At 42.3% G+C, this 22,624-nt stretch overlaps 1 protein-coding gene and 1 long non-coding RNA gene across 3 annotated transcripts in view; one reads left to right on the plus strand and one right to left on the minus strand.

Moving 5' to 3' along the window:
• Nucleotides 1-22,624, minus strand: part of BEND5 (BEN domain containing 5) — a 733,046-nt gene that overhangs the window by 549,984 nt on the left and 160,438 nt on the right. For both annotated transcript variants that reach the window (XM_081913981.1, XM_081913985.1), the window contains exon 4: nt 21,120-21,214. In XM_081913981.1, coding sequence (XP_081770107.1) covers nt 21,120-21,214 — 95 coding nt within the window. The remainder of the gene's footprint in view (nt 1-21,119; nt 21,215-22,624) is intronic.
• The window catches only part of LOC309371429, a 66,651-nt gene that overhangs the window by 20,960 nt on the left and 23,067 nt on the right, over nt 1-22,624 (plus strand). The gene's annotated exons all lie outside the window — the stretch shown is intronic.

Below are 22,624 nucleotides of genomic sequence, written 5' to 3' on the forward strand. Positions count from 1 at the left end.
AATAGGAGCCTTCACCGCTAAAAGAGATCATAATTTCTGCTTAAAAACTTGACTGTGATCCCTGATTTGATTTTTCTAGGATTTTAGCCCATCCAGTCTCAGAAGCTGAGAGTTTGTTGCAATGAATCCAAGCAAACCCACCCACCCACCACCCCTAAATGGAAAAGATTGAATGTTAAAATCCCCCTTTTTTTCTTCTTGTTCTTGCCACCCCTCTCATTCTTTGTGGATATGCTCACAGCTTAATTTTTTTTAAAAAAATGCACACTTTTCTCTCTGTTTGCTGCATCTGGACTAGAGAATATAATTTGAGCTCATGGCTATTCTTTATTAAGTACTTTACTAGGTCAAACCAAATAATGATCATCATATCATAAACATGCAACAAAACATAGACATGTTCAATTAGGAGCCTTTGCTGAATTGGCAAATAAACAATAGAAGAGGAACATTTCTCTCCCATTAAAGTAAATTACATCCCTAGTGGATTCTCAAGGCTAACTATTGTCTGAATAGCTCCTTCCCAGTAGGTCCTCTCATTTCCCTCTACAGCACAGTGGTTTTTAGACTGTTAAATACATAGGGACACTGAGTGTTTGGCTCACATTCATGTCAATTAAAGATGCTGGTGAAGGTCACTGGCTTCAGGGCCTAGTGAGGAGTTGGGGGGTGGGGGCTTACTAATATTTACCTCAAAGCAGAAGCCAGCATTAGAAAACAGCAAGTCCTTCCAGCTCAGATTAAAATAGGAGCCAAAGAAGATTGTGGGCTGAAGTGCTACACTGAAGAGCTGTTCTTGCTAAAAGTGCTATTGGATGGGCATGCAGAAGCTCACCTTCTGAAGCAGGAGTGTAATGTTCTTTTGCCCCAGAGCAGCTGCTTTGCAGGCTGCAACTCTTCAAAGAAAGAACAAAACTACGAAAAGCAGTAAGAAACATTTGCCTTGGTGACCTCTTTGATGGGGAAAGTTAACTGAGAATGGCTCAGAAATGACTGCTTATAAATAAGTCCTAATGAATTTCATGAGGTTTACTCGCTGGTAGAAGATACCAGGATTGCAACTTTAGACCTTCTAAAGCTCTGATCAAGTATTCATGTTCATCATCACAAGGCCTATTTGTTTAGTCAAACCTTTGGCTAAACAATGTGCTCTGACTTGTTTAAAAGTATTCATTTAGTCTGATTTTTACTGTATTCATTTGTTGTGGCCATAGAAATTCACAGTGATGATCTATATCACAATTTGACAATAATGCATGGACGATAAAAGGAAGGGGCACAATTACACCAATATCAGGTCCTGCACCCCATATTATGTGTTTGTAATGGACATTTGCTATTGTGAGCAATTGTGGAAAGAACTCAAATGGCCAAACCCAGACTAAGACATTTACAGAACAGGCGAATAACACACTTGCGGTGCATTCATGAAAGTATGAAAATCAAATAATCAGAAAATACTCAGATCTAAGTGTGGCCCATGGTTACCAGTGGATGATGCTGCTATATAGGAAAAGATGTAAAGAGGTTCTTTAAGTTACATAAGAAAGCTTCTGCGTATCTGAATCCATAAGCAAGCTAAGCTCTTTGCTTTCAGAATAGTTAAAAGAGCAAATCACAATGTCACAGAAACAAATTTAATGTGACATTTGCAGGACATGAACTGCTGTCATATTACTATCTTATTTTCAAATATAAATTGATGAGGCAAGCAGTCTTTCCTTGTGGTTATTTTTTTCATTCTATACAGGGAAAGAGAGAATAGTAAAGTGTTTCCAAGAAGTGTTAAACCCAGTACTAACCTCATTTACTTACAACAGAAGACTTAACATTGAATGTGTGTAAGAGAGAACTGGAGGAATAGGGGCAAGAGGCCACAGTCACATTGTAAAGCAGATGCAAATGCTTCAGAGGATGAAAAGTTAAATCACTGATTCAGAAACAGTGTTTTGAAGCCAGAGCAAAAGGAACTTCCCCTGTTTAAAAATAAAGCAAAGGAATTTGTGCCTTTGGCTGTATGATACAAGAAACAGGTAGGCTGGCTGAAAATAAGGGCGCTGGAGAAATAATCAATCATGGCTTGAAACACAGGGGCAGTGACTACACTCCATCTTCCCTAAATGGTGAACCTGAAGGTAGGACATCCATAGCTTCCTAAAGGTCTCAAAAGCAAGTCAAGATTTTTCATAAAAAGTTTGACATCTAGTCGCATGGGAACAAACTGCAAGATCAGTGGCTGGATGTCATCATTCACTTAAAGCAAATGAGGATATGGATCATGGCCATGGTGCAGGGGTTTGAGAGTGAAATGATTTCCATCCTTTCCCTCACAGACATTGTCCCATTCCTGGAGCTATTCTTAACCAAAGAGATGAAAACACACAGGCACCATACAAGAAAGCAATATAGTCACCAGAGAAAATGAGACAATACCAACCCAAAGCTTGCTGGAAAAGCAAAGTCTCACATTCCCTTCTGAATCCTGGCAGGGATATTAATCTACATAGCTGTGTGGAAGGCTCCACAGTTTAGGGGTCACTACCATAAAGACTTTTGTTCTAGCCGCTACCAGCCTTACTTGATGCAAGGATGGAGCAGCAAAGCAAGGCCAGTTGCCCACATCTCAAGTGGTGCATCGACCTGCAGTTTTTAATAATAAATAAATAAAATAATGACATGGATCTATAAAGTAGTGGAGCTTCGGCCGTGGGTGGAGGAGGAGGATCCAACATGGCGGCGAAGGTAGTTTCCGAGTAATTTCGCTTACCCTTATCAGAGTTTTTAAGTGGTTTTAAGCGGGTTTTATCCTCCCTTGTTTTTATCCGTGAGTTTTAATGACCTGCTGGCTGTGCTGGCTGTCTTTTAGTATCTTTTAGTATCCCGCTGCTTGTGTTATCTTTGTTTTCTTTTTATCTGGGATACTCTGACGCCCGGACTTGCCGCCATGGCTGCCGCCGCCTCCCTAACTGGGAGAGATAAGTGAAAGGTTCTCCTGGGCATAAATCCTCTGCCCTGTCGACCAGCTCTTTCCTTTAGCTTTCAGTTTATTGCATACTACGAAGTGAATTTTGCCCGACTGCTGGAACCGAGCTGTCTCGAAAATCCTAGGAACAAGGAAGAGGGGAAGGAAGAGGCTTGAACTAACTGCCTTACTGTGAGTAATTTTTTATGGCACCACTCTCCTGGAAGTGGTAGTATTCTTGTGAGGAAGACTAAAGGATTTAAGGAGCTCCCCAGCACAGTGCCCACGCCATTTCTCCTGCAAAATTGACTTATGGGTCATGGAAAACGTCCAAGAGACTCTGACGAGGCATTATCCTCTCCGAGGCCTAAGCAATTAAGAAAGGGTTCACCTAAAGGAGGGAGAGGCCCCGAGGAATGTACTTACTCAATAGCAACTCAAAATCGTTTCGATCCTCTAACTGCCCTTGAAACAACATCAGAAGATGAGGCCCCTGAGACGTTACAAATTGGAAACGCTAATGGTAACACAAATGGGGATGGTCCCTATCCGAAGGAGGAGTTGGTAGCTGAATCGGACTGCACAGGATGCGAGCAACTCCATCTAATAATTAGAACTCTAAACTGTATATTTAAGAGAATTGACGGCCTATCCTCTCAGCTGCATAGCCTTCAGCAAAAACTGGATGACCAGCCGGCACAGACAGCCCAAGATGGGGCAGGAGATGTTCCATTGCGCCAGCAGAAAGCTCCACCGAACACTGATTGTATGAGGAACTGCAAATACAATCTCAACCCCGCACTGAATCGCCAATCCCTGATTCTACATCCAAGGAAGATTTCCCTAACCATCCGGGAAAGGGACCTAAGTTGGACAACGCTACATGGGTCTAAAGAGCACCTCAGATGGCTTCTAAAACTCGAGACATCACAAATAGATCTTTGTGCTGTGCTTCCCTTAGTCCGCCAGAACAGATATCAGAGAATAATGCTGGCTTTCCACTCTGCAAAAATCCCCTCTCTTCTTATTCAGCAAAAAGTGTTTTTGAATAGTCTTGGCATTTTTCCAACGAGAGTTTTCATGGACTCCATAATTAGACCCCTCCTATCGGAGAGATTAATCAAGGAGACGGTACAACCTTCCCATCCTGAACCACAAAAGAGGGCTGAGCTGTACACCTCATGTCGGGGCCAGTCCCATAGCACCCCCACTCCTACAACTAAACACTATGATTGTGCCAGTAACTCTTTGACACCCCAGGAGGAAAGAGAGCTTATCGCCTCCTTTGGAGAGTTACCAGCGATGGAACAACAAGAAATTATAAATAGGCTGGACTCACTTAAACTTCAGCTCCTAAGTATCGCCTGCAACGGAGTTACTATGAATAATACCCACTCTAACTTAGCGGTGCCATGCCCCATGGAGGTGGAAACAACAATCCCCCAATATCCAGCATATAAGGTGCCATCAGCATTGGATGGGAAGGTCCCACTGCTGGAGGCAGACTCTTCCCCTCCCCTTCACACTGGTAACTCATCCCTGCTTTTAATAGACTTATCTGTTCCCTCTGAGATTAACCGATCAAAGAATGAATCTCAGGATAACACTCCCCTGGATAAATCGTCGCCCCTGCACCCCTCCATGCCGGACTTGGAATCAACATACATCGAAGACCATCCACGACCTGAGACGGTAGTGGCCACTCCAAGTCAGGCTTCTCCACCAAAAATCCAAAAATTACGCGAGGAAGACACTATAGTGTCGAGAGTCAACACAGAGTGGACTGAAGACCCAGCAGGACATATAAATCAAATGATCACAAGTGTTTCGGTTAGATCCCCAAAGAGGACGGCTCCAGCGGATTTGGCAGGAGCCTCTTCAGAGCCTAGTTGGGCCCGACAGCTAAAATCGCCAAATATTATCTCTACTCACCAGGATGCTAACTCTTTTCTGCCCCCCCAAAATTCAGGCCCTTGCAACTTGATCGTGCCACAACCGGCTCGCACTAGAGCAAAAGACCCACCACACCAGGACGTCAACCTTCAGCAAAGGAAAATAACGGACTTCTTTAAGGGAGCGTCCTTGCTGCATAAGAGCTTCCCACAAGAATTTAAATGACGGTTAGCCGGACAACCCAAAAAACCACCAATATCGATCCTCTGTTGGAACATCGCTGGCTGGCGTAGGAAAAAATGTGACCCAGAATTCCAGTCGTATATCAATTCGTTTCATATCATTCTATTGCAAGAAACTTGGGAGGAGGGTGAAATTGTTATAAACGGATTCGACCTTCTATCTCTTCCAGCTTGCCCCTCCCAGAAAGGAGGACGGCCGAAAGGTGGTCTAGTAATTGGTATCTCACTGAAGCTGCATTTCAAATTTTCATTAGTTTTGACTGCTCCCCCCTATGCTTTATCCGGGTTGATGTCAGGGGGGGAAGTATCACTGCTAATCTCCAATGTCTACCTCCCGCCAGGGGGTTCGTCCCTTGAACTGCATGATAGATGGGAAATATTAGAAGATCATTTAGTATCATGCCGAGTTAAATATTCCAATAGCCAATCCTTAATTGGGGGTGACTTTAACGCACGCATAGCAGCAAATTGGGTCGATTTAACTAAAGCTAAATGGTGGTCTGCTCCATGCCTCGACAATTATGATTTGAGACATGCCGTGAGGAGAACCTCAAAAGACTCTAAAGTAAACGAGGCGGGAGTACTTCTTTACCAAATGGCTATTCGCTTAAATCTAGTACCCCTGAATGGTTGCTGCCCTCCCGATATACCGGGGGAGTATACCCACCTAGGCATAAAATCAAACAGTGTACTAGATTACCTTTTAGCCTCGAGTGATCTGATGCCGAAAGCTCTCTCTTTTAAGATTGACAATATTCAGTTCAGTGACCACCTTCCACTTGCTGCTATGTTTGACCTAGACTGGCACGGGGACGAGTACAGTCATCCAACTCAATTAGACACTAACACAGAAAACCCGGTAGAGGGCATTAATACAGCATTACGAGTGAAAGGTATAAAGTGGTCTGTAACGCAGGCTCAAAAATATTCTCAATTTTTTCAGCAGGAGATCATACAAACCTATTCAGCCCTTGACATAACCTCATATGAACACGATCAAACTATTAATCTATTTGCCAATCTGTTGAATGACCTTACGTCATTCTTTACTGTCCCAACCCACCAGGTAAATCGGGCCCACTCCAAAACAGGTGCACTGTGGTTTAACCGTAATTGCAAACAAGCCAAACAACATCTTTGTGCTATTTATAATGATTACAAATCCTCAGGGGCGACTATGCTTCCCAAGGAGTACTATCAGGCAAAATCAGCTTACAAATATGTGCAAAAAAAGGCCAAACAGGAATGGCAACTGAACCGCTGGCATGCACTTATAGCTGCCTCAAATACCGGTAATTCCCGAAAATTCTGGCTGTTGGTTAACAGAAAATCTAAAAGTTACCCACTAACCGTTATCCCTGCCCCAGTTTGGGAATCATTTCTAAGGAACTATTTTGCCTTACCAGACCTTAATATTAATACAATCGATGGATCCTATGAGCAGCTCCCGCTTTGGCCACCCACTGACCCGGAAGAAATCCACGGACTCATTTCCAATCTCAAAGTTGGAAAAGCCCCCGGTCCCGACCTAGTCCCGGCGGAAGCTATAAAACTTCATGCACACTGGTGGGCGAAAATCCTGGCCGTTACTTTTGATGCCGTAAACAACAGTGGGAAGGTTCCAAGAATATGGAAGGATGCGATTATTATTCCAATCCATAAAAAGGGCTCAACAGATGACCCGGGAAATTACAGGAATATCAGCTTATTGTCAATAATTGGGAAAATATATGCACGGTTCTTGTTAACTAAGCTTACTAAGTGGGCCGAAGAGAACAACCTGATTGGGCCTGAACAGGCTGGTTTTAGACCGAATCAGTCAGCGGTTGAGCATGTCTTAGTTTTATACCACCTTGCCCGGAAATATTCCGCCCCAAATAGAGGCCAACTTTGTGCAGCCTTTATTGATTTAAAGGCCACTTTTGACAGCATCCCCAGGGGATTACTTTGGGGGAAATTAGCACGATGGGGAATAGACAAAAGACTTTTGTGGCTAATAACTAAATTGCATGACGGATCAGCCGCAAGGGTGAGAATCACTCCGGCCGGTGACCTCTCAAATTCAGTAACCATCAATAGAGGTGTCCGTCAAGGATGTATCCTTGCTCCGACCCTTTTTAATCTATTTATAAGTGATATGAGGGCGCCTCTGATAGATTCTCAAGAAACGATCCATGCCCCTCGCCTTGCCCAATATCGTTGCCCCCTTCTACTCTACGCAGACGACGCAGTGATCCTATCTTTCTCAAGAGTAGGCCTTAGGAGGGCACTGAAAATTTTTGATGCTTACTGCAAATCAAATTTTCTTACAATTAATCATGCCAAGTCCAAAGTTTTAATTTTCACCAAGAGTCGAAAAACCTATAATTGGAGAATAGACGGAAAAGCCATCGACCAAGTCTTTAAATTTCAATACTTGGGAGTCCTTCTCCAACACAACATGGGCTGGAAGGTCCATCTGGCATATGTATTAAATAGAGCTAAAGCCCTTTCCTTTGCGCTACTGCGTTTTTTCTTTTCAGATGGGGCTTTCCATATTCCATCAGTGTTAAAAGTTTTCAAGGCAAAGGTGATTGCAACAATAGCATATGCAATCCCAATATGGGGGTCCTTTGTTAATCTAACCCAATTGGAGGTAATCCAAAACCAGCTGCTAAGAAGGTTGCTAAAATTACCCAGGTGTGTAGGCAATACTGCTATACGTCTCGAACTAAATATTGCATCTCTAGAAACCTCATTATGGAAATGCATCCTCTGTTACTGGTTGGCATTATGGCATAAACTTCCAAATCTCCACTTGATACAGTGTCTCTGGAGAGACGACTTCCCTAGCCCTTGGGCAAAAATAATACATGGGAAACTTGTGTCCTTAGGGCTATCTCCATCTGAACTACTAAAATTGGATTTAATTTCTGCCAAGAGAATTATAACTCACAAATTAGAGGAGATGGATTTACAATTTAATATTGCGACAGGTGGTGGCACCTGTTCGCCGATAAACCTTGGCTTAACACCACCAACGAAGCTTCCATCTTATTTAACTACCTTATCTGTGGTGATGCACAGGTACGCCTTTATAAAGGCTAGATTCAATGTTTTCCCATCAAATGTGTTGGGTAACAGACTCTCCAACGGACAGATCTCACTCCTCTGTGACTGTAAAAGTGGATCTACAGAATCGTTATATCATATAATCTTCTGTTGTCCTATACATTCGGCTTCACGGTCCAAGTTTCTGGCCCCATATTTATCGAGAATAGCTGACAGACCTCAGGAAGCCCAAATAATATACTTATTAAACGACGAAGACTCAAGTAGATCCCTTGCAGTCGCTAGATACCTGATTAATGTCTTATTTCATAAGAGGAGAAATGGCTCACTGTATGACTCTGACAGCTTAGCCAAACTTAAGAACCATCAATAAGTGCCAGAACTAAGACGCATATCCCCCAAAATCTGAGGGATTTGAATTGCGGTCGACATAGAGGGAGCTTATTACTTCAAACCAATTGAAGTAAAATTGGTTTTATAGGGGTGTTTTAACTTGGAACTGTTTAAATTGTATTGTTTATGGATAAATTTTGATGTATTGTTTTTAGATATGGGCCAATGGCCGTAATAAACCAATCAATCAATCAGTAGTGGAGCTTCATACTCCGGCACCAGGGGCGGAGAGCAGGCGGGGGCATGACACGAGTCCCAAGGGCATGGCGAACCGTCCTGGGGGTGTGGCGCACCTCCTGTGGGGCATGATGCCCAGACCAGGGGGGGCAGCCGCGATGGCACCCCACCGGGATCATGGTACCAAGGGCGGTGCGCTCCCCCGCCCCACTCTTCCTCCGCCAGTGGATCTATACCAGTAAGTTTATTCATTTTATGCTACTTCTTTATATTGAAGTAATATTCAGATGGAGAGGCACTGCACAATAACTGCTTGCCAAGTGGCTACCACTATCCTGTAATTTTTTTCAGTTTCTAAATCAGTTGGTCAAAGGACTAGTGCACGTTGTGGAGATTGCATCAGTGGTGAACTGGCTCACCGTGGGATTTCATCAAGGGATTTCATCCATACAACAGGAGCTTTCCTGCCCACCTGCAAACAGGAAAGCATTAGCAGGTTATAGAAAATCCCCCCATCCAAGTCATGAGTCACTTTACAGAACTAGCTCACCGTCTAGTAACTCTTGTCCCATGTAGCAATTTTGAAATGCTATCTATGTAGCAGATATACAAAGCTGCAACTCTGTATACCTGAAGGAGCCTCTCCATCATTCAGCCTGGACACTGAGGTCCAGCTCCAAGCACCTTTGGGCAGTTCCCTCACTGTGAGAAGTGAAGTTACAGGGAACCAGGCAGAGGGCCTTCTCGGTTGTGGCACACGCTCTATGGAATGCCCTCCCATCAGATGTCAAGGAGATTAAAAAACGTCCCTTCAGATGTCTTCAGAAAGTTGTTTAAGTTTAATGTTTTGCTGTGTTTTTATTCTGTAGGAAGCCACCCAGAGTGGCTGGGGCAACCCAGTCAGATGGGAGGAGGAGGAGGAGGAAGAGGAGGAAAAGGATATGCTGGCATTATTTGAGGTGCTGGCAGCTTATAATTAAAAATATTTTTTTCCTCTTCCAGATAAGTATTTCCGTTCCTCCTCCTCCTTTCTTCTTCACTTTTTTGTCAGAGCACTAGCATAGATTTATGTATTTTCTTTTACTCTCCCAAGCAAGTCATTATTTCCCTGCACACCGTGACTGTTCTCTAGTATGTAAAGCCTATAGTTCTTCAGTTGAGCAGTAGAAATGACTCATTTGTTTGTATACAGAATATATCACAATTGCAATTTTATATCAAATTAAATTGCTTATAAATATTAAGATGATTAATATGCAGTGTTTGCATAAAGTAGGTCCCATGTTGCTTGATTTTCTGAGCCTGCCTCACTCATATGCTGGGTAATTATATAGATTTTTTTATTGTTGTTGAGGAAGTAAAATGTATGCAGGCATTTTTGAGAAATGGTGGCCTTGGGGATTGCATGAACAATGGATCAGATTCTCTTGTTCTTGTAAAGTTTAAAATCCACATTTCAGACGCTTTAATTGGGGAGAGGAGGATTTCAGTATACAGCAGTTCTAGATCTCTGAAATATTGTCCACTGAGAGCAATGCACTTGGTGCTACGTCCATCACACCTGAACTACATTGATCTAATGCTTCTCACTACAGGCGTGCTTTAGGACTATTTCCCATCAAAGAATGCATGCAGGATTTTAAAAAATTAAGAAAAAGATCTATCATAAGAGACTACCGCATATTCTGCTGGCTCCTCATCATGCATTTTTGCTAACTTTTATATGGTTTTTCAGCCACCCATGTAAATGTTTTAGTCTGTGCTACTACATAATCTTGATTATTCCTGTTTTGTATTAGGATGATTTGTTTTAAAATACTACACCTTGTTTTTCCAGCAACTGATGTCCAGAGTTGTCTACCAACAAATACTATACTGATTTATTTATTTCATAGAAATCATATACAGCTTGATTGTAAAACAACAACCCTCAGAGCAGTTTATTAAAACATTGTCAAAATAAAACACATGCAATTAAATAATAACTAGAATAATGAAAGCATAAAACAAGTGAATCATCAGCTAAATAAGCAGTGAAAAATAATAATAATAGAATATCATACCTGCCAATTGCCTGATTTTTCACACAAGATTGTGGCAGCCGTTTTGGGTGCTATGATCTCACATGCTCATGCGCTGCACCCTGACCCTGAAATAAGCACTTTTGGGTGGCCGCAATCTCATGCAGCATCCCAAAATGCTTGTTTGGGGGCACAATGTGAGATTATGTCCCCAAAAAAGCATTTTAAGTGGAGGGGCAAGAGTCTGGTGCAGGTCATGTGATTCTCCTGGAAGCATGTCCCAGAAGATATGCATCTTGGTTTTCAATCAGAAAAAATTGGATGGTATGGAATATTACATATCAACAAAGGCTTGGTGCTCTGTGCATACAAGCATAGCATATCCTCTGGCATCAACCCAAATCTAGTCCCCCAGCGTAATACAAAAGCACTCCTGCCTGCCATTGCACTGCAATACAACAAAGGCTGGCCTCACAAGACTATGTGCAGGAGACCTGTAAGCTTGCTCAGTCTGCTGTCCAGGTGTTGGTGATGGGCAACCTCAAGGCCTCTGCTCTCCATTATTATGGTTCTTTAAACGTAACCATGGACCTGATAACCTAAACAGCTCTCTGTACAGTAAGGCACATGGCAGCCCTGTCTCCAGTGACCTAGACTTTCACCACAGACAAAGGCATGGAGTAGTCAGGCCCTTGCAGCTGTGGAGGCAGTAGGTAGGCAGAAGCAGGTAGCTGGGCCAACCTACAGTTGCTTGAGGCCCAGTGTCACAAGTTCATGGCCATGGTATTTTGAAGAGCCATTTTGAACCTGGCTAAATGGCACATGATTACAGGCTCCCCAACCTCACTTAGTCACAAGTCACTGATGGAATCCAGACACCAGGAATACAGAAGTGATCACCACACCCAGACTGAGCCATAACATCTTCAGGACCCAGGCACAAAAAGAAGGATTCTGGCCCCCAAATAAGGCTGTTAAAGTGAACAGCAGAGATTTTTTATCATTTCACAAGATTTATATACTGCTTGACTGTAGTAAAATCTCAAAGCAGTTTACAAAAAGAATAAAACTATCGGTTTAAAAAAAGAGAGTTAAAAACAAATATTGGATTAGATAATTAGAACATCATTGTCAAGCTCTAGAATCCCTGCCAAAAATTCTATTGCTATCAATCTGCACAGTGAATATGGGGACAGACTGAGGGAAGCACCAGGACAATTATATTTGAGTACTACTTAGAAGAACAGTTGCTTAAGAAAATAAGTGATAAAGACAAAAGCAGCTTTTAGAAATTTCCCAAGCATATGATTCATGCTACAAGTCAGGATATGAAACTGATATTTGTGAAAACGAAGGTGTGTTCTCTGTATCTTGCCTTCACTTCACCGGGACTTTTCTAGTCTTAATGCACATTTCTGTAATCTTAAGGGGGGTGTCCTTGTTAACTAGGGATGTGCTGCAATGTTACTGCAGAGAATGTCCTTATTTCATGCTCCAGTGGGAAGCTAATGGAAGGCTTGAGTAGACAATGTTTCCTTGAACATATATGATCTCCCCTTTTGTATATTCATGGGCAATGGATCTGCACTCACTGTTGCCAACTGCAATTACTAGCAAAATAGTATTTTTAACCTACTCATACAGTTCCTATTATTTCAGCTATTCATTCATATCTATCTGGAAGGCACAAATTATATACGGGGAGCATTGTGGGGGTTTTTGTTCAGTATCCCAGCTTACACTTATTATAAATCATGTCTTGTGCAACTTAATGGATGTGAAGATTTTGAAGGAAGAGGGCTCTGAAAATGTTTTGTTTGCGTGGACAGGCGGAGTCCCCAGATCCTGCGCGGTCCCCCCGTCATGTGGAATAACGACTCAAGACAACGTGCTATGGGATTAAATTGGCCACAACTTTATTAAATTTCAAATGTGGGTAGACCTTGGCTCAGGCATTGGACGTCCTCCCTCCCCAGTCCCCAGCCGGGGACCTAGGGAGCATCAGGGTTATCCAGTGTGGGGGGGGATGGGCCGGCTCTGGAGAACATATGTTCAAGCAGAGATAGCCGCCCCCGTAACGCCGCCGCCGCAGGGGAGAGCAATGACGACCTTCCGGCGTACGGTCAAAGCCTCCCTTCAGAAACCCCTTTAATGGGGAACCCTGGTATTGCCGCCGCAAAGAGGAAGATGGACAAAAGGATTCCGCCCAAGGCCTGATACCACCAAAGTTGTGACGTTTTGTTACGGGAAAGGCGAAACCTGCCAATGCAGGGAAATTCCTTTCCGGCCCTTTAACAGCGACCTTAACGTAGCAGCGCCCGCATACCTGTGAAGAAAAATTAACCTGCAAAACCTGTGAGGAAAATTAACCTGCAACATAAGACATTGACTGAGGGTGGGTAGGGTGGGAGAAGCTCTGGAGCCAAGTGAGAATTCCCAGGTAAGATCCTCCCTCCTTTGTGTGGGCAGGTAATCCCTCCCCTACCTGGCCTGGTCTCCTTGGCAACTCTTCCCCCAGGTGGGATTGGACAACTGACTGAGGTAGGCGGAGACCTCCAGGTATCCCACCTGAGGGAAGGCAAAGCCTAGCCTATGCTGTTGGAGCCGCTCCAGATCTAGGGGCTGCACGCGTCCACGCAAAGGGCGCCCCCCGTTTTAAGCGGGGAGCGGTCATTGTCATACGTAGTTTGTATACATTTACACACACGTGAGCACAGTACTCACACATTTCTTTCATGAATAAACACCACTCACATTCTTCATGCAAACACATACCATTTTGACATCCATATTCACTCATGCTCCTTACCTCTCATATACATATGTTGCACAAACCACTACCTATCTCCTTTAAAGCCATGCCGTGCCTGGTCATGGCCCACTCAGATCATTTGCCCTGTTTCTTATAGGTCCTGCCCAAAGGCGAGTGGGCAAACAGTGGGCAGACCTTACTATGGAAGCCTCAGTTGCCGCATTCCCTCTAGACAAATAGGCTGCTCTACAGGTTCATCGCCTACCTCATAGCAATCATCATAACTTTTGGTGGGTAAAGCATTGAGTTGCATATTTAGCTTACTAGGTACCCCGCTAAAGGGATCCTGGAAGCGGTATCTCTGTCTGGGAGTCCACACAGGGGCTGATAGCACCCTTCCAAGTGGCAACCCTGCTGGGCTCACACCAATGTGATGCATCACAGGGTGACCCTTTACCCAGGGTTGACCTAACCTCTTATCAGTCAGCAGATGGGCTGACTGACACCTGATGCATACCTAATGCCTTCCTCTAAGCCTACTTACATCTGTAAACAATAAAAGTTGTGGGCTATTTCAATCCAATATTGATTCTGTGTATTATTTTTATCTTGGCTGGCCCCACACTGGACTGCGTACTTCCTGCTCTATGGTCCACAAAAAATATCCAAATAAAAACATTGAAGGACCACTGAATTAAATGAACTGCAATCATCATTGCAGACTGTTAACATTCATCCAATTTTCCATTTCCAGAAACCAGCAGGTGAAGTAATCATAGTGGTCAGTTCCCCCAGGTAAGAACACTTAATCATTCACTTAAAATAGAATATAAGGGCAGGTTCTAGCTAAAGGTCCTGCACTTTAACCAAGCACATACTTAACTTTCACAGGGTTGTGTACCTAGGCATGTGATTAAAATGTGATTAAAAACTGCTGCAGTTTAAAAATTCCTATTATCTTTTTCCACTTCACTATCAGAGGAAGTAACTTTTGCCAACACATATCAGTCATCCCAGAAATTTGGCAGTGATTCTTTTATGAATCCCTCTTATTTATTAGAGAAAAGTCCCTTATGTTACCAAATGCTAATTATACAAATAACCAGTTTTCACAATTGTATTTTTTTCAAAGAGTTTGGAAAGAATGAGAGGTAGGAATGCATATTCAATCTGTAGATGAACATTACAATTCTCATTTTAATCCTCCCACTCTTCTTCCCGCCACCCACCTTGCTAGGCTTCTGCTCTAGCAACAGCTGTAATGGGAAGAAGAGGTCTCAGTTTCCCCTTTTTCAGTCTCTTTCCCTCCTCAGCAGCTGAAATGCTACTAGGGAGGTATATGTATGGAATCTTGGGAGATGCTGTTTCTCCCCAGTGGCTGAGAAACTTCAAATGCCTTGCAGAAATCACATCTCCCAGGGTTCAATGTGCATTCTACTCTAGTATATTCCACATGCTGAGGAAGAAGGGAGTACAGACCTCTTTGCCCATTCACTCCATTGGCTGGTGTGAGCACGGGAGTTGTGGAAGGAAGAAGAGAAAGCCAGAAGACCCCTATGGTTAAGAAACCCCTCTCCCCCCTAACATAATGGTCACTAACTACTAGATTTCTTCTCACTTTCCCACGCACAATGACCTAACCTCCAATAACATCTTCTACAGAATGCAAGTGACAAAGGCATACCTGCCCACGAAACTGCAGTCTACACCCAAAAATAAACTTTAAAACAGGCAAGTTACAGCTAATCAAAATTCAGATGCTGTCACAACAACTCTGCCTTCTCCTGATCAATAAAACATGAAATACAGCTCTTTACATTTGCATTTTATTTGATAGATTTATAGAAAAGCAATGCAAACAGTAACCCTCCTGATGTGAAAGGAAAACAAGTTTACTGACATCTATATAAATTAACATTTAAGTTACTCCACAGGAAGCTCTCCGGCACCCAGACCACTACAGGGAGAAATGCTACAGCAGAGTCTAAAATAATTTTGTAGTAGATGTAATAGATGTCAAAGCACTGCTTGACTAGAAAGACAAGTCCACGTTTAACAGCCATTTCGAAGAATGAAATATAAAAAAGGAACACTAGTGACAATTTTGTCAAGGCCAGAAGCCTGGAACCTGACGTTATATATAAAGAGTAGAGAATTATAAATTCTCTCTTCAGGCAGTTAATGTCCTATTATTTGCTGACTGATATAACTATTGACAAATGTACACCTGAGAACCTTCTCAGAGAGTTGAATACCCTGGGCAAGAGAACTGCAGGGCCCTCCTTCGCCTTCCTTGTCATACTGCAGGTACAGAGGTGACTTTAGTCACTGCCTCCTTCCCCTAAGAGGACGTTCAGGTGAACGTACGTGGCCCACAGTTGAGCTGGTCAGCTTTCCCAACAGAAAACTGGATATTGCCTCAGTGGCCCTCATGTCATTGCACGTTCCACTAGGGAAATCTCTCATTCTCTTACACTTTGCAGATGCTTCTAGAATGAGTTAGTGTTTCCTAGTTGTATAGGTACACAACAGCTGCATGAGAAGCAATTTTCACACACTGCTTCTGAAGCACATAGAAAGTTTAGCCTGGCCACAGCATGCAGAACATGGCAGCAGATTGGAGTTTATCCTCATCTCTAAGCAGTTGTGAGGCCTCACTGGTCAATGGGCCTCAGCATATGCCTATGTCACTTGCTAATGCTAGGCTTGTTACAAGATTGTCACCTGCAGAGAATAACCATCACCACTGCTGATTTGTTCTTTGTTATCACTTACCTCTGAATTGTCTGGACTTCACCTAGCACTCTCTCCTCATTAAGATGCAGAATGTTTGAAGACTTAACAGGTGTCAAATAGATATTTGCCAGCTACAGCTATTATTCTACAGGGACGAGCTGCTGTTTCATAAATACTAATTAGAGTTTTGCACAGGATCTTTGCTGGAATACCTAAGGTGATGAGTGGCCAGTTGTTACTTTAAAAAGATTAGCGCAATTTGAAAACTAATGTCCCCAATGAGGCAATGGTCTTGCTGAATAATCAAGAGTTATAGCTAGCCTACCCAAAGAGAGTGCTTGCTCACTTCATCATTTAGAAAATCTGCTGCTTACTGAACAAGTCACTTTTCCGTTTCACTTTGAAAAGTTGCAAAACCTTGTGGAATCAGGGGAATGGCAATGCATGTGTGTGCAACGCATAAAATTTAATGTATTAGAGCCTATGAAGTAAAACTAATGGTTTGGAAGAGTGGAGACTAGTATATGAAATTAGGGAGCAACAACAAACACTAAAATGAACAAGGGGGGAAGGAGGGAGTGTTGAAACAAGGCGGAAGAACAAGGGAGGGGAAATGGGATAATATAAGGGATGCATATTGTAGGCCTATTCTTAAATCCTATGTGTTCCTGAATATGCTTAGGAGCATCCTTTGTCACCAGGTTGTATAGCAGTTGTAGTTTCTAATACATCTCAGCCAAATGAATTGGGCTGGGGGTTTAAGAAACTAAAATTTTGAATCCTATGCATTGCAAGTGCAAAAAGATGCTCCTGAACATGCTCAGGAATATCTAATTTTTCTTAAACTGGCCAATTCTCCTGTCGGAGGAGCTACTGGGACTTAAGCTAGATCTGTGTGCAGCTTCCTCAAGAGATGAGCCATCAAATTCAGCATCTACCTAGGCAGCAAAGTGCCCTCAAGCCCTGAACTGTCTGCCAAGGCTGGCCATTGGATTCTTCTGGACAGGAAGGAATACAGGACAGTTCTAGTTGAGCCTTGTCTGAGCAACACTGTTATCCTGTATTCTTTGGGCCCTTTGATTCTGCCTCCTGGTTTGTCCTTTGGTCCTAGCCTCTGACTTTCTCCTTGCTGCTACTTACGCCTTGGTCCTGACTATTGGCTCTGTCTCTTGACTCTGATCTTCTGGTGCAGCTCCTGGTTCCCAGCTTGTTTCTTACTGCCATCTCTCTCATCTCTGTACAATCAACCCCCTGCCCCGCACTCCACACAATGTTATGCTTCCTTGGGTGGAAGATGGCAGAAGACGTTAGGCTCAAGCTCTCGCCCATCAACGTGGCCTTCCAAGCATTCTCAGGGAACTTGTGTGAAAGTCCCCACCTCCTTCTGAAAATTCTCTTGAGAAAGCTCAGACAAGCCAAACTACTTAGGTGAGTCGGGAAAACCACACCCAACAGTAACTAGCAGTGGTAGCAAATGTGAACACTGTTGGTTCAGAATGTGTCTCTGCCCAATTCATACAGAAAGCATTGAAAATTACATGTTGCACGCATCCTAGTAGGAACTAATGATCCTAAGCAAGCTCAGGAGCAACCTGGCTAGTTAAAAGGAGAACTATTAAGACATTTCCTATCTTCAGCAAATTCTCTCCACCCCCAGATTCAGGTAGGTAGTCATGTTGGTCTGATGCAGTCAAAATAAAAAATTAAAAAATAGACCCGTAGCACCTTAGAGACCAACTAAGTTTCTTCTGGGTACAGTGGTACCTTGGGTTACAGACGCTTCAGGTTACAGACTCCGCTAACCCAGAAATAGTACCTCGGGTTAAGAACTTTGCTTCAGGATGAGAACAGAACGGCAGCAATAGGAGGCCCCATTAGCTAAAGTGGTGATTCAGGTTAAGAACGGACCTCCAGAAGGAATTAAGTTCTTAAGCTGAGGTACAACTGTATAAGCTTTCGTGTGCATGCACACTTCTTCAGAAGTGCTACTGGACTATTCATTAATTTTTTATCTCCACTCCCAGTTCTCAACTCATTTGCAAAACAAGCTCGCTTGGGAAGTGTGGAGAAGGCATAGAGGACTGGGGCTGATCTCCCAATTTCTAGTTTTCTTTTTTTAAAAAAATTAAGTGCTGTAAGACCCTAACAGTTTTCTGATAATTTTCCTAGAAAGAACAATGGAGTGCCTTCTATGGTAAGCTAGTGTGAGCTCACACATCACTAATAAGGGCAGTATACATAAGTCTATTGTATCAACTCACAAAAGAGATCCACAAAAGCATAAGCACATTTCCCAAAAAAAAACACATATTCACATCTTTAAAAAGGAAAAATAAGAGTTTGTTGACAATTGTAAGCGGAATCATCAAGAAAAATAGACCTGAGGTTTTGCCATATAACGAGCAAACCATTCTGATCAATTTTACCTGACAAGTTACATCACATCTCATTGGTTTAAATTAGCATCTTTCCCATTTCATTGTGCCTTTCCTATCTGCTGTGAAATGCAACCAATATAGCTTGATATGACACAACACTATGTTACTTCACAGAAGTTGTGGTTTAGTGCCATGAGTTCTGACTGACATAATTGACATAAAACCCCTAACAATGAGTTTTCAGAATATATATGATGGCATCTGATAACATACAATGATATTTAGTATTTGTCACTTAACGACTTGCAATATATTTGATATATTACTAACAATAGATGCCAACAAGTCAAACAGCTTGAGCCTGTGCTTCTCATATACAACCTCCACACAAGAAACCAGCAACCACAAGGAGACCACAGAAGCTCCTGGGGCTGTCATGTCCCCTCTTGGTCTAAGAAGGACTCTGATACAGATGTTACAGCAGTCACCCCAACTCAAGGGAGCCCCTCAACCTGGTGGGAGTCTTTTGACATGGCTCTTCCATCCGCCTCAGAATCTGAGGACGATTCCACTGTACCTTTTCATTCTCCATAACCACACAGGAAACTGCAACTGTAGAATAGGTTACAGTACAGGCTCTTTAAATCAGAGCTTTCCAAACTGTGTGTATCGGCTGCAGCATGTAGGTGTGTCGCACGAATGCTCCCCACCGGGGCTGGAAAGGAGTTTGCTTAACCCCCAGTTTGCTAGTAAAACTGAATTACTCTGTCATGAAATGAAGCATGTATAAAAAATGTGTCGCCAGCATTACAAGTGTGGAAAGCTCTGCTTTAAATATTGCAAACAGCTCTCCCAGAGGTAGGGGTGCCAACCTGAATTTTGGAGTAAGGAGTGCAGATAAGCCCTGCCCCACATAACTGATCATATTATGTGGTGAATGCACACCATTTGAATGGCAATGCTAATCATCTCTTGGGAGGGGGTCCAGCCCCCTTAAATATTTTATTGGGGAAGACGAAAACCCCTCAGCCCCTAGGAGTTGGCTCCTATGCCTATAGGAGTGGAACCACTGGAAGCTCAATGTTTTTATCATAACAGTGTGTCTTTAGTCTGTATACCCCCTTGTGATGTTTATATGAAAGTGTGGCTTTAAAATATTTTATGTAAGTAAATAATAACATTATTCTAGATGCTTTAATCTAGTTCTAAAATGTATCTTATATTCCATGACTGTTGAAGTGTAGGGGCATTAGTTATGCTCCAACCATTTCCAGACAAATCTAGGAAAATGGCCATACCCCTTTCCATATAGGAAATAAAATAAATTCTGCACATGGTGTCTATAGACAGATTACAGTCAACATAGCTGCTAAATGAAGCTATGCCATTCTGTGTGCATGCAGAAATAGCTTTATTTATTTGAGTGGTACCCCTTCTGCCTTTTATTTTTATTTTCCCCTGCAGTATTTGATACTTGTCACTGTTTGATGAAATTGTAACTGGTCTGATTTAGTCAGCTTGTTTGTATATAGTAGGAAAGATGCCTGAAGAACAAGGAAAAGTTCCTTCTCAGGAGCACAGAAATCTTTGTTTTAATGCACATATGAACAACAATTTGAAACACTGAAATATTTAAGTTACTGGAGAATATGTGAAAGAATATCCCTTAAAACAACAGAAATGTCTGTATATTTGTAGGCCTATTTTACATAGATTTTTACAGTTTGATGTTTCAATGTGAAACCATATCAGGGGAATAATGAAGAGGAAATCAGTGGTACTTAATTAACAGCAAAAATTAGAAATTAATTCTGTAAATAGAAAGATTCAGAAGGTGCTTGGTGTACTTGATGTATTTGGCTTGAAACTGTTACAAACAAGATTTTGGGGAACAGAATGGATGAGAGAACAATAATAGTTCATATGCCTGTATATGTGGTACTTTACTAGTCTTACTCCATCCAAAATTAGTAGTTTCATAGTTCTAAGAGGATAATTTACAAAGGAAATCTTTGCTAGCAAGATCTCAACATCTAAAATCCCAATTAATTGGGCTCTTCTTGGGTGGCATGAAGTAAAACAAAAACAAGGCAGCCTGATCTTATCTAGCTTTCCAGGCTTGTTCTGTTGTGTCTAACCTCTCAAATGCCTCCTCCACATTTATCAGGTAAATTGTATACACATATCTTACTATAAGAGACTACTGGTGAAAATTTTCAACAACCTTTACCAGCAAAGCATCCAAATAATATGCAAAAGTGCAAAGGAAAATTGTTTATTGTCTCTGTCTCTGGTATGGGCTATGCCAAATCTGCCACTCACAAGGTTAAGCCATAATATAAAAACAACTAGCTTCTGTTGTGGAGAGAGAAATAACACAATAGCTGAAGTATATACAAAGAAAACAAAGATTATCCAAGTTTAACCAAATAAAACAAAGAGCAGCAGTTCCAAGATATATTGTGGCCAAAGCTTTTTCCAAAACCACAATTATTAACTGGTGTGGTAACTTACCATTTTGGCCTGCTTGTGGATTTCACCATTGGAGCCATTCCATCCCGATAGAGGCTTTTTGTTTTACTGAAGTTTACAATGTTGAAAATGACTCTCTGAAAGACACAAGGTGAGGGAGAATCTCAGTTGTTTATTAAATATATTTCACATAGATCACCAATGTCAGAGCTGTGTAACCAGATGCCAAATTTTGAAATATAAACAAGACAATCTTTTAAAAAATCCTTCAGGAGCATGTGGAATGATTTTGCTTATATATTTAATTTTCCCAGCATTCTCGTTGCACGGCTGAAAGTTGCTAATTGTATTCTACTGGTAATCATTGCAGTTGGGAAAAGAGAAAAGAAAACGGAAAGACAAGAAAGGAGCTATGAGCAAACCTGCAAAAAAATAGAACATTTATTATTACTCGGCCTCTAGTGTATTTCTTGCCAGAAACAAGATATGAAAGAAAACCCACGGGAATAGCTACCACAAAACCAAAACACCAGTTGGGGGGGAGGGGAGTCTTTCCTACCTAATAAGACACCACAGGCTATGTCAGGCACAGTGTGACATTCCAGTTAAAAAACAAATCATAGCAATGTATTTGTGGAACACCTGAACCAGATTAAGAACTGGCTAATGAATTTGAGAAAGTAGCCATTAGTGGAAATTGTTATTAATTTAAAAAGTAAGCAATTCCTTAATAAATGGTAAATTTTATCGCCTTGCACTCTGAAATCACCAGATGGGGCCTGGATGAATCTCCTGACACCAGGGGTGAGGAACTTCCAGCCCATGGGCCTAATTAGGCCCACCAGGCCATTTTGGGCAAACATGGCCATTTGCCTTACACCTGATGGCATAAATATTGTGTCCGGTGTGCTGGTTCTAACCAGAAGATGAAGAATATGAAGTATCTATGGCCCATGGAGAATATGCTAAATGCCAACAACTGTCTCAAGCTATGAATAAGAAAAAAATAGGAAGCACACTCATTCCCCAAAGTTTATTCTAGTCCATTTCTAATAAGGCTCCAGGTGAAGGGGCTATGTTGGCATTGTCAGTAAAGCAAAGCAACCTTATTCATTTGTGGCCTCAGGAGAAGGAAGAGGAGAGACCAACAGGGCACTAAGCTTGAGGGCTCTTCAGGGTGCTAGAATCCAACCTTCTCCATCCCAAAGGTTATTAAGCACTAATGAAGCTTTGGGAATAAACCCTCATGCCGCCTTCCGATGCTGCTGTCGCAGCCCAAAAGCAGGGTGCCCCATATTCAAACAAAACCCTGGGGCACCTGACCAAAAACAAGGACTGCCAATAGGGCAAAATTGGGGCTCTTGGGGGGTCTGTTGAATTAAGTATTCACATACACCTGGAATTCTTGCTTCACCTTCCCAAGTGGACAGGTTTGTTTACTGCTGATGAGGACAGCCAGCATATATACCCAGACTCCAACTCCCAATCAGTTTCATCCAGCATGTCAAATGGTTAGGGATACATGGTTGATGTATGTACTAATTATG

This window comes from Podarcis melisellensis (genome assembly GCF_964234715.1).
Source record: "Podarcis melisellensis genome assembly, chromosome: 6".
NCBI lineage: Eukaryota > Metazoa > Chordata > Lepidosauria > Squamata > Lacertidae > Podarcis > Podarcis melisellensis.